Source organism: Balaenoptera physalus, assembly GCF_965194825.1.
Source record: "Balaenoptera physalus genome assembly, chromosome: 18".
In the NCBI taxonomy this organism is placed as follows: Eukaryota; Metazoa; Chordata; class Mammalia; order Artiodactyla; family Balaenopteridae; genus Balaenoptera; species Balaenoptera physalus.
Window position 1 is genome coordinate 81198738 of NC_138899.1, and position 15820 is coordinate 81214557.

The 15820-nt window shown below is 39.2% G+C and overlaps 1 protein-coding gene and 1 long non-coding RNA gene across 21 annotated transcripts in view; one reads left to right on the top strand and one right to left on the bottom strand.

Annotated features, from left to right (window-relative positions):
- Nucleotides 1-15820, bottom strand: part of ZMYM2 (zinc finger MYM-type containing 2) — a 107916-nt gene that overhangs the window by 76208 nt on the left and 15888 nt on the right. For 17 of the 20 annotated variants that reach the window (XR_014256185.1, XR_014256186.1, XR_014256187.1 and 14 more), the window contains exon 3: nucleotides 4403-5259. Coding sequence is in view for 11 of the 20 variants with exons in the window: in XM_082435080.1 (XP_082291206.1) it covers nucleotides 4403-5249 (847 nt within the window). In the remaining 9 variants the exon portion in view is untranslated. Of the gene's footprint in view, nucleotides 1-4402; nucleotides 5260-5998; nucleotides 6066-15820 lie in introns of all 20 variants that reach the window. The other 3 variants (XM_082435072.1, XM_082435071.1, XM_082435078.1) reach the window with 2 other exon arrangements.
- LOC309647657 lies at nucleotides 6233-13352 on the top strand. Its single transcript, XR_014256234.1, has 2 exons — nucleotides 6233-8394; nucleotides 8743-13352. It is a non-coding gene; the product is annotated as an uncharacterized lncRNA (long non-coding RNA).

Below are 15820 nucleotides of genomic sequence, written 5' to 3' on the forward strand. Positions count from 1 at the left end.
ATTAGTTACTAAACAGGAAGAATTTACAAAATATTACTTTAAGCGAGGAACACATACATCAACATAAATATATAATAAAATCTTTACCAACCAGAACCTTTGACAAATACAATATAGCTCGGATAAAGTTTACAAATGACTATATTCAAAACATCTTTCTAGGGACGTCCCTGGTGGTCCAGCGGTTAAGGCTCCACACTTCCAATGCAAGGGGTTCAGGTTCAATCCCTGGTCGGAAAACTAACATCCCCACATGCCACGTGGTGCAGCCAAAAAATTAAAAAAAAAAAAAAAAAATCTTTCTAAGAACAGCTTTTCCATATACATGTTTCATTCCATGGCTTCTAAGTATACCACATAATATCAAAGAAATTAGAGTGTTACACAGAAGTGGTGATGTTAAGCCAACGTCTAGTGACTGATGCGACACCCCGTTGCTCTACCGCTGCCAGCAGCACAGCTTCAATGGCACAGCATTAAGGCCTGGGGAACCGACCGCCAGGGTGCTGAGTTCTTCCTCCTCTCTTTCTTAGTAAGCTTCTTTGGGACTTAGCAGTACGTCTCCAGCTCACCATACTACTTACTGTTACACAGACTCGCACTACAATACCAATACAGCATAATGTTTTTTCATTTTGAAACTTTTCATGCTACCACTTCTATTATAATTTCTACTACTTTGGTCTCTTGTAATATTTTTCCTTTCTAGTTTCTTCTGAAATTTGTATTTCCATACAAAAAAGATGCCCTTCCATATGAGAAACAATGTATAAATATATCCAGAGTATGAGGACATTTCTTTACTACCAAAACCTTGAAGAGGGCAATTTCCTGGTTCTGACCCAGTCCATCAACCTAGTGGTTTCAAGGGGCTACATATACTGCTATTCAAATTTTACTTTACTCCACAACCTCTCCAAATAAATATATGTTTTATACACAGAGTAAACAGAGTGCCTTCTGGAATCCTGTTATCCTGCTATCATCAGGGTAACTGACCTGTTTTAATAAAGAGGTAAAAATACTAAGGAACATGAAGAAAGCAAATCACTGAAGCAACTGGCAATTCCATATTATGAAGGGTCTTCAATCAAAAATTATATTTGAGGACTTCCCTGGTGACGCAGTGGTTAAAAATCCACCTGCCAACCCAGGGGACATGGGTTCGATCCCTGGTCCGGGACGATCCCACATGCCGCGGAGCAACTAAGCCCATGCGCCACAACTACTGAGCCTGCGAGCCAAAACTACTGAGCCCGCATGCCGTAACTACTGAAGCCCGTGTACCTAGAGCCTGTGCTCTGCAACAAGAGAAGCCACCGCAACGAGAAGTCCACTCACCGCAATGAAGAGTAGCCCCTGCTCGCTGCAACTAGAGAAAAGCCCCTGCGCAGCAACGAAGACCCAATGCAGCCAAAAATAATAAACAAATAATTTAAAAAAAAATTATATTTGAATACATGTTAGAAGTAATAGCTTTTGCAACATAAATAGTAGCTCCTTAGGATTTTCAACCCTGCAGGCTTGTCATTTGAATATATACTTAAAGGAACCTAGTTAGGGACTTCCCTGGTGATCCAGTGGGTAAGACACCCTGCTCCCAGTGCAGGGGGCCTGGGTTCGATCCCTGGTCGGGGAACTAGATCCCACATGCATGCCACAGCTAAGAGTCCGCATGCTGCAACTAAATATACCGAGTGCCGCAACTAACACCCGGCAGAGCCAGAATAAATAAATAAATATATATATATATATTTTTTAAAAGGAACCTAGTTAAACCTAAAGGCATCTATCTATTAACTTGATTTTGAAAAATGGCAATTTTTTTCAATTTCGTGCTAGGCCCTGTATAAATAATGCAATGGCTCCTTTTATCTATGCTTCAGTTCTTACATTCCCCTACTTTCAAATTTTCACCTCCTCCAACATCAAAATACTTTTAGGAATGGAAGAGACTTAATCACTCTCTATTTCATACAATGGACATTAAGGGATAGAGATCAAGTTGCCCAAGTCACCATTAGTCTGAGAGCCAGTATAAACAGCCAAGATGTTATAATTCTCTATGACAAACAAAGACAGCACAAACACACAAGAGCTAATCCATAAACTCAGGAGCAAGAGGTGTATCTGTCTGGTTTTCTGATGCGTACTTTACATTCCCTGTGTTAAGAGTTTGTGTGAACAGGAACACAATTCTTATTATAAATGTGCTTTGACCCAGCAATAGTCCTCAGGTACTACGTATCCCGAGATACATTGATAAGAATATTCTTAAGAGTTATTTAAATAGTAAAAACTGGAAGTGAACTAAATAGAGAATTAACAAAATCAAACATATACTCTTGATATGGCCAAAAAGTTCAAGATTATTGTTAGGTATTTAAAGGAGCAGGAGAAAGGGAAAGTTTGCAAAGCTATACCTATATTGCAATCTCAGGTTAGAATTAAATGTACCATTCTCAACAGTAAGACTGAATGTTATGTTCTTTTTCATACGCTTATGTTTTTAATATATTTATCAGAAAGACAAAATAGCTATTTTGAAACTAATTTGACTATTATCATGTCTTAAACTTTTATGTGAGCTAGAAGGAAAGACCCTCTAATACACAGCTGATAGCAGAACAAATTGGTAAAAACTTTCCGGAAGGCCGTATGACAATATATTTCCACACCTTGAAAATGTTCATACAACGTCACATACACACATACGCATACAATGACCTACCAACAGATATATATAAATACATACAGGGGGAAAGGATCTTGGAAGACATTAGGAATTTTCAAAACTGAGTAATAAGAAACATATTTCTTTCAAAATCACTATAAAGCAGAAAATTTTTATAACCATAAATCTTTGGAGGGATGGGAGTAGTGATAGTCTTTGGCCCAGTAACTTCACTTCTAGGAATATACTCTAAGAAATAATCAGAAATTTGAAAAAAAAAAAAAGTTTATCATAGACCGACAAGAGCAAAAAAGGGAAACAATGTAAAAACCAAATATGGGAATGGTATAACCAAATTCATTGTGCAGTCGTTAAAACTTCTGTGTATAAATAACTTTAATGGTATGAGAAAATACAGAGTAATATTAAATGGGGGGAAACAGGAAGCAAAATTATGAAGAACTGCACTTCAACCAAGTTAAGAAATACAAAGGAAAAACACTGAAAGACAACCACTCAAAGGATTAACAACAGTGGTAACCTTTCTTCATCATTTTTTAATTATGGATTTTCCAAACATTCTTCAATAATTAGACATTACTCTCATAACCAAAAGAATAATAAGTATGAAAGGAAAACAACTAGCATTTCACAGAACATTCTACACGGCCTTGGTTTCAGTCATTCCTTATTATTCTCCACAATCCTAGGTTGATAAAGTTGCTAATGAGCCTAAAACGATGAAGCCTGAGAAGGACAGAGAGAAGGTACGTGAGAGACAGGCAGGCCATACAGAGGCCTGGGGCGGACACAGACATGGTCAGGAAAAGCCACAGAGCTCTTCTCACAGCTTCCACAGAGCAAAGCTGCCTGCAGAAAATGTTTTCAGGTAGTCAAGAAATATACCAATCTTTAAATATAAGAAAAAATAACAAAGTGCTAATAAGTAAAAATTAAAATCAGACAGGCAGTCAAAATTAAACACAGGGAAAGTAAAAACAAATCTAAATGCAATTATACAACATATTGCTCCTTACACGTGCTATTTATCTTTTTGTTCTCTTTTTACACATTAAAACGATACTATTCAAAATACACTAGCATAGGGCTTCCCTGGTGGCGCAGTGGTTGAGAGTCCACCTGCCAATGCAGGGGACACGGGTTTGAGCCCTGGTCCAGGAGGATCCCACATGCTGCAGAGCAACTAAGCCCGTGCGCCACAACTACTACTCCTGCAAGCCACAAATACTGAAGCCCTTGTGCCTAGAGCCCGTGCTCCACAACAAGAGAAGCCACCACAATGGCAGGCCCGCACGCCGCACCAAAGAGTGGCCCCCGCTCGCTGCAACTGGAGAGGGCCCGCACGCAGCAGCGAAGACACAATGCAGCCAAAAATAAATGAATTAAAAAAAAAAATACACTAGCATAAAGTCAGTATGTGACAAATAAGATGCCAAATTATTAGACTTTAGTGGTAGTAAATATAAAGAGTATTTTGTTTTACTTCCTTTAGACATTAATTTATCTGATTTTCTAATAATCTACAGAGAAATACTATATACATGGTTTTACATCTCTTATTAGTTAAAATTTCAAACTTAAAAGTCAATAGAATTAATGTATCTTACATGAATAAACTAACCAAAGTAGCACCAATTACTACAATAAAAAAAAGAATCCACCAGTGCAAAATCCCTTCCACGGGGCAGAAGCCCCCTCCAGGCTTACCAGGATTGTGATGAGCTGCAGACTCTCCGTTCTGAAATACGTCTCCTGCCACATTCATTCTACCAGGATTAAAAGGTCCTACTGCAGTCTTGGTCTGTGAAGTTAAAGACGGGGTGTATGTTTGCAAATTAACACCGAAGTTACTCGACTGCAGTCCGTTAGCGACCTCTCCCAAGCTGGTATTCTGCAGTGATGTTACGTGTGTGATCATTAGGTTCATATCTCGCCCGTCAGTGTTTTCTAATTGGCCATCACTCACAGAGCTGACACCTGTTTCTAAGGTCGTAACATTAGCAATCTGAATTTCAGAGTCTGGTTCTGTGGTGATACCACTATTACCCATTCCTGCATTTACCTTACTTCTTGAAAAACTGGAAGTGGAGAAATCCACATCATTGGTTCTGTTTTTAGACTCGGGTGGTCTCCGTTCAATAAAATTGGAGGAATTTTTCTCTTGCCCTTGATTTGTTTCCATGTCCTCTTCATCATCGATGACAATTGTCTCACTTACACTTCCCTTCTGAGAAGCCAATTCTTTTGAGGAAGGAAGAATTTTGGAGTCATTTCCTTGTAGCTCTTCATTTTTCGATGACGTAAATGTCACGGCTCTTTGATCGGCCACCACTGGAGCAGAAGGCGGAGGAGGCTGTACAGGCTCGATAAACACAACATCATCATCGTCTTCCACTGCTGAGTTCTGGAATTTACTAGCTCTATTCACTAAAGGGTTAGGCGGCCCACTAAATGAATGTCCTGCGTCCGTGAGGCTAGCTGCCATGGCCGTCCTCCCCAGCAAAACAGGAGTCTGATCAGCCACTTCTACTCCTCCCGATGAACCTGCGTCCATGCCAAAGAACCTGTTAAGGAGATGGGAAAAAAAAATTTTACAAATGTCACTATATGGTTTTTGATGTTACTCTAATTCAAAAAATTTCTTAAAGGTACTTTTACTTTCTTTCTTACTCTAAATGAAAATCATTCTTATCTAATATCCAGGAAAAATTTTATATGCATTCTGTGATCTTCTCTCATTCACTAATCATTTCATAAAGTTTACATGTGAACTTCTTGCAATATAAAAAGAAAGGTAATTATCGAATTTTCAGTAAGAATATGCAGTATGTTCCCATGTCTACCACCTCCTTTCCACCACTGCTTACCCTATAAATTTTAACACTGAAAACACAGATAAATCCTTCTACACACATGTGAACAAAAAAATAACTAAAATCTGATCATGAAAATCTCTTCTCTATATTTATCCCATTTATCTACTGTATTAAATAAAATGACATGGTTTAATCCCTAATTTCCCTTATCTTTTTTTTTTAATCTACTGTTCTCATATTCCCTGGCTCCCACAGCTGTATGATTAAATCCTTCTGAGAATCTGAAATCTTTCTTGACCCCATCTAGAAACCTTAAATCCCCATCTGCCATGTCCTTTATATCCATGTATCAGGCTGAATAACGGCCCCAAAGAAATCAGATACTAATCCTTGGAAGCTGTAAATGTTACCTTGGATGGAAAGGGGGTCTTTGCAGAGATGATTATGGTTAAGGACTTAAAAATGAGATTACTTGGGCAGGCCCTACCTGCATCTTTAGTGGCCTCATCAACAGAGGTGGAAGGAGATTCCAGGCAACGTAACCACAGAGGTGCCTGGAGGAGATGAAAGTGATGTAGCCAAGGAATGTCGGCAGCACCAGAACTTGAAGCAGGGAGTGAGCCCTCCCCCAGAGCCTCCTGAGCGAGTATGGCCCTGCTGACACCCTGGTTTGAGCCCAGGGCCACTGACTTCTGACTTGTGACCTCTAGAACTGTTAAAGGAAAAAAGGTCTGTTTTAAGCCACCGAGTCTGTGGCGACTTGTTACAACAGCCTTAGGAAAATATCATCCACTCCTTGGTTACATCTTCAAAGCAACCCTTGATATGGTTACAATATCTGTCCCATTTTGTGGCTTAGAGATGCTGACTAGCCCAAGTCACACAGCTAGAATTCATTCCCAGGTCTTTGTAACTCAACAATCCAAACTCTTCACGACTCTGCCACAGTTAACTCATAGTTCTGAGCACCAATTAGATATGCAGAGCTGTGCTAAAGCCAAAGAGACAGCAGGCAGTTAACAGTAAAAAAAAAAAAGCCAGAAAAGAAAGAAAATAAGTTATTGAGCACACAGAGGGGATGAGGTCATGGGCACAGGTGGTAGTAGAACTAGTCCTGAACATGGATCACCTTAATTGCAGAGACTAAACAAGGAAAAAACCAACTAGAAGGGGAAATGAAGGGTGAGTATAGACTGCAGGTCAATTTGCAGACGGACAGATACGAGTGTGAAGTGGTTTATTCACTGCAGCCTCAGAGAAGGTGAGGAGACACCAGCTGTACAGGCATTAAGACTGGTTTAAGGGCCCCAAGGCCAACTCTTAGCTCTTCAGTAATCCTCTCTTATAAGGCCACTCAGCCCAGTCTCAAAACAAATGGGCTTAAGAACACTTACTGCTTCATACATATTGCCCTTTGCTTACATTGCTATAAAAGCCTCTGGAAGGATGAGGACAACACTAATATAAATAATTATCACTTTGACAGACGGCTGACAGGGATGGAGAAATTATTCACTGTATATTTTGTTGCATTTTCTTAATTTTTGAGCATGATTTCTCACTTATTTTTTAAAGCTAAACTTAAATTTTTTAAAAAAAGTGATAATAACAGAATGAAGAGAAAACTACTGTACTTTGGAGTCAGAAAAGACCTCTTCGAGCAGGTGACATTTATGCTGAGATCTGGAATGATGAGAAAGATCTAACTGTGGGAAAACTGAAGTAAGGGCAGTTCCTGCAAAAGCCTAAAGGGAGTGAGGCTGGAAAATTCAAGCAACAGAACAAAGGCCAACATGGCTGGAACAAGGTAGGCGGGGAAGAACAGGATGAGATGAGATATAAAGACAAGCACAGAACATACCAAAGGCAACAAGTAATTAACTGCATTCAACAAAGATTTACGCAGCACCCAATATCCACAAGACACTGTCTTAGACACTTGAGAAAAATCAATAAACAAAACAGATAAACATCCCCGCCGTCAGAAATCATGAATTTGGGAGTTCCCTGGTGGTCTAGTGGTTAGGATTCTGGGCTTTCACTGCTAAGGTCCGGATTCAATCCCTGGTCAGGGGACTAAAATCCCACAAGCCACACAGCATGGCCAAAAAAAACAAAAAAACCCCAAAAAACTGTGAATCACTAGGTTGTACACCTGAAACTTTTATAATATCATAAATCAACTACACCTCAATTAAGAAAAAAACAGTAGCTCAGATACATTAATTAAAAATGCCCAAGGTTCCAAGACAACATCAGGATTCAAGCACTATGAATCAAGCTTGATTCTAAAACCCTCTTCGTTCCTCTCAAACCAAAGCTGTGTGTGTCAGGATGGAAGACATGCTAATATTGGAAAACGGGAAAAGACACATTTATATCTGCTTTAAAGAAAATGGATAATTCCATTTAAAAACTTAAGGGGTGACTATCTGCCTTACCCAAAGAGCTACAAATTACCATTCCATAGTCTAAGACACTTAAAATACACTTTCAAATACTAAAATATACACTACATCACCTGAACACAGCTCCTCAGTAAGAAAGACCTCTTTATCGTAAAACCATAGCAATATGCTGGGGGAAACCTTCATATAAGGCCTTCACTTAATTTTAAGTAAACATGAAAAAATTTTTAACATTACCATTACAGAAAGTTTTAAAGGTTGAAATAAGCTGAGTAACATTTGATTCAAAATCTTTATAACTAATTCAATTAGGTTCTCTTAAAATACAAGTACATTCATCCAGTAATAGTTAACATTTATTTAATGCTTATTATGAGCCAAATATTCATGATGGTTAAACATTAAACCAACACTATGAAGTAAAATCATTATCTCCCTTATACAGATTTTTTTTTTAAAAATCCAGTCCTCAAAAGTAAGCTGCCAAGGGGCTTCCCTGGTGGCGCAGTGGATGAGAATCTGCCTGCCAATGCAGGGGACACGGGTTCGAGCCCTGGTCTGGGAAGATCCCACATGCCACGGAGCAACTAGGCCCGTGAGCCACAATTACTGAGCCTGCGTGTCTGCAGCCTGTGCTCCGCAACAAGAGAGGCCGCGATAATGAGAGGCCCACACACCGCAATGAAGAGTGGCCCCCACTTGCAGCAACTAGAGAAAGCCCTCGCACAGAAACGAAGACCCAACACAGCCATAAGTAAATAAAATAAATAAATAAAATAAATAAATAAAGATACATGAAATTGCTAAAATTTTTTTTAAAAAGTAAGCTGCCCAAGGGACTTCCCTGGTGGCACAGTGGTTGAGAATCCGCCTGCCAATGCAGGGGACACGGGTTCGAGCCCTGGTCCGGGAAGATCCCACATGCCGCAGACCAGCTAAGCCCGTGCACCACAACTACTGAGCCTGGACTCTAGAGCCCACGAGCCACAACTACTGAGCCCGTGTGCCGCAACTACTGAAGCCCAAGCGCCTAGAGCCCATGTTCTGCAACAAGAGAAGCCACTGCAATGAGAAGCCTGTGCACCGCAACGAAGAGCAGCCCCCGCTTGCCGCAACTAGAGAAAGACCACGTGCAGCAACGAAGACCCAACGCAGCCAAAAATAAATAAATTTATTAAAAAAAAAAGTAAGCTGTCCAAAACCACAGCCAGGAAGTGGGAGAGGTCAGGATTTGAATATTCATAACTACTATGTTATATGTGATTAAGTATTAAACAATAAAATAATGTAGCACAGCTCTTATTGATTAAAAAAGGGACACAGCCATGCAATAAAACAGTAACCAAATCAATATTCAAAATACACAGGTATCAAAAGAAAGAAATATGAAGCCCAAAGTGCCAAGCTAAAATGAGATTTTTTTTTTAATTGGAGTATAATTGCTTTACAGTGTTACATTAGTTTCTGCTGCACAACGAAGTGAATCAGCTGTGTGTATGTCCCTCCCACCCCCACCGCCATCCCACCCATCTAGGTTGACACAGAGCACTGAGCTGAGCTTTTTAAACACAAATGGAGCTGAATTTGTAGTTAACATTCATTTGCCAGAAGGTAGGAAGTATCCTCATCAACAATAACAATTTTCAGAGGAATGTGGCGTAAATCTACTGAGGTTATGGAATGCAAACGCTTTTAAAGCACGAGTTTTCTCGATCTTGTCTATGTTTTAGCATACCTAAAACAGAAGACAACAATTTCTGGAGCTTAAGCCACAACTGAATCCACAGTGCCCTCTGGTGGCTGTAAGGTATCCATTCATTCTCCTCACAAGATAACCGTGGAGCAGAGAATAAGACTTTCTTTACTACACAGTTCTCTGCAGTAATCCACTTCCCAAGCAGAATAATTACTCAACCATAACAGTTATTTTCAAATCCTAGACTATAAATAAATTTGGTCACTTCTATATGTCACTGAGAATATGCTTCAACTACCAAACACTCATTTAGTCCTATGAAGAAAAGAATCTGATTAAAGTTGATCATTTCTACCTTATCCAAATAAAATCTATTCCTTTTAGCCACTTTTCTACATTAAGTCAATTCTAATTAGCTATTTAACGTCAAGCAAATAACTTCACTTCTCTGGGCTTCAATTTTCCCTAGAATAAAAGGATATAAAAATAGTTCCCAGGGTTCTTCTTAGAATTTAAAGAGATAAATAACTGAATGTGAAAATCAATTAACACAGTTAACTCCTAATAACTACCAGGCAGTTTTTGCCTATACCTCAAGATTTCAGTAAGTTTCTAATTCATTTTTAAGCTTCCTTGTGATACTCCATCATTGTTATGGACCGAATGCTTGTGTCTCCACTCAAATTCATATGATGAAATCCTGGCCTCCAACGAGATGGTAGTAGGAGGTGGGGCCTCTGAGCGGTGATTAAGTCAGGAAGGTGGAGCCCTCATGAGTGGGATTAGTGACCATTTTGTAAAAGACACCAAGAAAGCTCCTTTCCCCCCGCCACCATGTGAGGACACAGCAAGATGGCAGCCTGTCTATGAACCAGGAACAAGCCCTCACCAGACAACCTGATCTGCAGGAGCCTTGATCATGGACTTGCCAGTCTCCAGAACTCTGAGAAATGAATGTTTGTTGTCTATGGTACTTTTGTTACACTAGCCCAAATGGACTGAGACAATCACCATAAATTATAAATGCTTTCAGCTTTATAATATTTTGATTCAGTGAGAATCAACATAATGCTTGATGTTCTCATGAAAAAACAAAGAAAAGGTAGTTAAAAAATAAAATGTTGACATTTATAACAATAAAGTATCAGTAGTTGCTGAGAAAAGCTTATGAACTTTCAAAGAAAATCACAAAGAAAGCATTTCAAAGTGATTCAAGAAAAACATTCATCACTTTCTCATTAATAAGCCCCAGAGCTTTCTAGGTACCATAAGAGGTACAAAGAAAGCTAAGGTGAATTATTCTCTACTCTAGAGGAAAGGGTATTATTCAACATGTGTTAATGGCACTTGTAATAGTTCTGAGGCAGTATGACAAATTAAAATTTTTAAGAATAAAATTTCTTGGGAATTCCCTGGCAGTCCAGTGGTTAGGACTTGGCACTTTCACTGTGGTGGCCCAGGTTCAATCCCTGGTAAGGGAACTAAGATCCTGCAAGTCACAGAGCGTGGCCACAAAAAAAAGAAAGAAAAGAATAAAATTTCTTAATAAAATGGGAAAGATGGATTTATAAATATATTTATCAAACCAAAAGATATCATCCAGCTTAATGGGAAATATTAAAATACTATCATTAAAGTCAAGGTTAAGGTAAGGATATTCTTTATTATTACTACACAGCACTGCTCTGGAAGTACCGTCCAATGTAATAATATGAAAAAGGAAGATATAACAATTTGTAATAAGGAAAATTATCATTATATGCAAATTGTATTAGCCTTTACCTCAAAGACTCAAAAAATTTACCTGAAAAACTACTACAGTGGGCTTCCCTGGTGGCGCAGTGGTTGAGAATCTGCCTGCCAATGCAGGGGACACGGGTTCGAGCCCTGGTCTGGGAAGATCCCACATGCCGTGGAGCAACTGGGCCCGTGAGCCACAACTACTGAGCCTGCGCGTCTGGAGCCTGTGCCCCGCAACAAGAGAGGCCGCGACAGTGAGAGGCCCGCACACCGCGATGAAGAGTGGCGCCCGCTTGCCGCAACTAGAGAAAGCCCTCGCACAGAAACGAAGACCCAACACAGCCAAAAAAAGAATAAATAAATTTAAATTAAAAAACGAAAACAAAGAACTACTACAGTGAGATACAGACATACCTCAGAGATACTGTGGGTTCAGTTCCAGACCACCACAAGAAAGCAAATATCGCAGTAAAGTGAGTCACATGCATTTTTTGGTTTCCCAGTGCATATAAAAGTTATGTTTACACTATACTGTTGTCTATTAAGTGTGCAACAGCATTATGTCAAACACAAGTACATACCTTAATTTTAAAATGCTGTTAGAAAAATGACACCGATAGACTTGCTCAATACACCTTCACTTTTTAACAAAAAACTTTCAATTTGTAATAAAATGCAATATCTGAGAAGTGCAATGAAACGAGGTATGCCTGTCATTTAGTCAAGTGATGGGTATAAACTTAATATGTAGAAATTAATATTAAATTAATTGGATGGTCAACTGGAGACAGAGATAAAATTTTGCTTCCATCAAAAGACCAACTAAATAAGGAGATTTAAAAAAAAAAAGACAAACCCACAAGAACAAGGAGAACAAGGGATAATTCAACAGCACCAAAACTTTGGAAGAGGGAAAGCAAAGGAGCATGACTCATTGTAACCAACTCAGCACACCTCAAAAACCCACAGTAAAGAAACTTTTGAAATGACCGGAGAACAAATGAAGTTAAACTTATAGTCAACATTCACTTGTCATAAAGTAGGAAGTATCCTGATCAACATAATTTTTAGAAGAATAAGGCAACAGGTCCTCACAGGTCTTAAAAACAGATGAAGACAGATGTCACCCAAAATGGCAGCGTCAGAAGTTCTGGGTATGGGTCCCTTTACCCGAGTAACTAATGAGCTGGACAGAGGGATTGGAAGCAACCTCTTGGATCTCTGCACCTGACTGGACACTAAGCACCAGGGGAGTGTGTGACGAAGAGGCTGCTGCTCACTGTTAAGTGGGCGAGCGTCCCCCATTCCTCCCCCCAGCTCGGCCAAGGGGACAGCACCTGCAGTCCTCCGGGGTCTGGCTGAACACAGGACTGGCGGTCAGGGACTTCCAACAAAATCTGGGATTGTGGCTTGGGCTCCTCTTGGTCTCAGCCCTCTGGGCAGCAGAAGCATTCCCAGTAGCATCTCTCAGATTACACGAAACACAACCCTGTATAACGTTCTTTTTCTTTTCTTCCAGACATTTATGTAAACTTTTTGTCAGGTCACTAGCTCACCACAGGGGTGATGGAACAGTAACTTCAAGGACACAAGCAACAAGAAATTCACACTCTGCAAAAAAATGTTTAAAAAGTCAAAAATAAACAGCTCCATCCCCAAGGAAAAATCAGCAATCTAAGGAGAATGGGAGAATCAGATACCCAGAGCTGTAATACTCTCAGAATGGTATAAACACACAAAGAAACAGAAAAGTATGCCCTATTCACAGGAATAAAAGAATTAGAAACCATCCCTGAGGAATCCCAAATACTGGAGTAACTAGCCAAAAACATTAAATCAGGACTTCCCTGGTGGCCCAGTGGCTAAGACTCTGCGCTCCCAATGCAGGGGGCCCAAGTTCGATCCCTGGTCAGGGAACTAGATCCCGTACGCTACAACTAAAAGAGCCCACATGCTGCAATTAAGACCTCACACAGCCAAATAAATAAATAAATATTTTTTTAAAAAAACCATTAAATCAACTACCTTAAATATGCTTAATGAGCTAACAGAGAGCATGGACAAAGAATTAAAGGAAATCCAAAAACAAGGTATGGACAAAATGAAAACATAAACAAACAGATACAAATCATAAAAAGTAACCAAACAGGGACTTCCCTAGCGGTCCAGTGGTTAAGATTCCATGCTTCCAGGGCTTCTCTGGTGGCGCAGTGGTTAAGAATCCGCCTGCCAATGCAGGGGACACGGGTTCGAGCCCTGGGCCGGGAAGATCCCACATGCCACGGAGCAACTAAGCCTGTGCACCAGAACTACTGAGCCTGTGCTCTAGAGCCCGTGAGCCACAACTACTGAGCCCACGTGCCACAGCTACTGAAGCCCACGTGCCTAGAGCCCATGATCCACAAGAGAAGCCACCACAATGAGAAGCCTGCACACCACAACGAAGACCCAACACAGCCATAAATAAATAAATAAATTTATATTAAAAAAAAAAAAAAAAGATTCCACACTTCCAACGCAGGGGGCACGGGTTCAATCCCTGGTTGGGGAACTGAGATCCTGCAAGCCATGTGGCATGGCCAAAAAAAAAAAAAAAAAAAAAGTAACCAAACAGCTGAAGAGGGTGTGGACAAAAGTGAACCCTCCTGCACTGTTGGTGGGAATATAGATTGGTGCAGCCACTGTGAAGAACAGTATGGAGGTTCCTTAGAAAACTAAAAACAGAACTACCATATGATCCAGCAATCCCACTCCTGCGCACACATCTGGAAAAGATAAAACTCTAAGTCAAAAAGATACGTGCACCTCAATGTTCACAGCAGCACTATTTACAATAGCCAAGACACGGAAGCAACCTAAGTGTCCATCGACAGGTGAATGGATAAAGAAGATGTGGTACATATATGCAATGGACTATTACTCAGCGAGAAGAAAGAATGAAATAATGCCATTTGCAAAAACATGGATGGACCCAGAGATTATCATACTAAGTGAGGGAAGTCAAACAGAGAAAAACAAATATCACTTGGTATCACTTACTTGTGGAATCTAAAAAAATGATACAAATGAACTTATTTACAAAACAGAAACAGATGCATAGACAGAGAAAATAAACTTATGGTTACCAAAAGGAAAATGGGGGAGGGGGATAAATTAGGAGTTTCAGATTAACAGATACATGCTACTTTTATATATAAAATAGATAAACACTACTTTCATAATAAATACACACTACTTTTATACATAAAATAGATAAATAAGGACCCGCTGTACAGCACAGGGAACTCTACTCAATATCTTGTAATAACCTATAATGGAGAAGAATATGAAAAAGAATATACATATGTATAACTGAATCACTTTGCTGTATATACCTGAAACTAACACAACATTGTAAATCAACTATACTTCAATTAAAAAAAAAAAAAAAGTAGCCAAACAGAAATTCTGGAGATGAAAAATATAATAGCAGAAATGAAAAACTCACTGGAGGGGATCAATAGCAGATCTGAGCAAGCAGAAGAAAGAATCAGTAAACTGAAAGGCAGAAAAATTAAAATTATCCAGTCTGAGGAGAAGGAAAAAAAGAATGAAGAAAAATGAACAGAGCCTGAGGGATCTGTGAAACACCACCATGTGCACCAACACATGTAACATAAAAAGAGAAAAAAAAGGACAAAAAATATATTTGAAGACACAATGGCTGTAAACTTCCCAAATATGATGAAGATGAATATACACACCCAAGAAGCTCAACAAACTTCAAGCCAGATAAGCTCACAGATAGCCACACCAAGACAGGTAATAATCAAACTGTGGACCCGACAGTAAAAGAGAATTTTGAAACTAAGAGAACAAACTTCAAGCCAGATAAGCTCAAAGATAGCCACACCAAGACAGGTAATAATCAAATTGTGGACCCGACAGTACAAGAGAATTTTGAAACTAAGAGAGAAGTGACTCATCATATGCAATGGATTCTCAAAAAGATTTGGATCATCAGTATATTTCTCATCCAAAACCATGGAAGCCAAAAGCTATGGCATGACATTTAAAAAGGTGAACAACAACAAAAAAATCTGTCAACCAAGAATTCTATATTCAACAAAAAAACTCCTCCAAAATTAAGGAGAAATTAAGACATTTCCAGATAAACAAAGGGGAATTTATTACCAGCAGAACTACCCAACATGAAATGCTAAAGGGAATCCTTCAGGCAAAAATAAAAACACACTAGAGAGTAAATTGAAGCCGTAAGAAATAAAGAACACAAATGAATATATAAATATATATATAAAGTAAATATAGAAAATCAATAGAAAGCCAGTATTAATGTACTTTCAGTTTATAACTACTTTTTTCCCTATGATTTAAAAGGCAAATGCATAAAACAATAATTATCAATATATGTTAATGAGGGACTTCTCTGGTGGCACAGTGGTTAAGAATCCGTCTGCCAATGCAG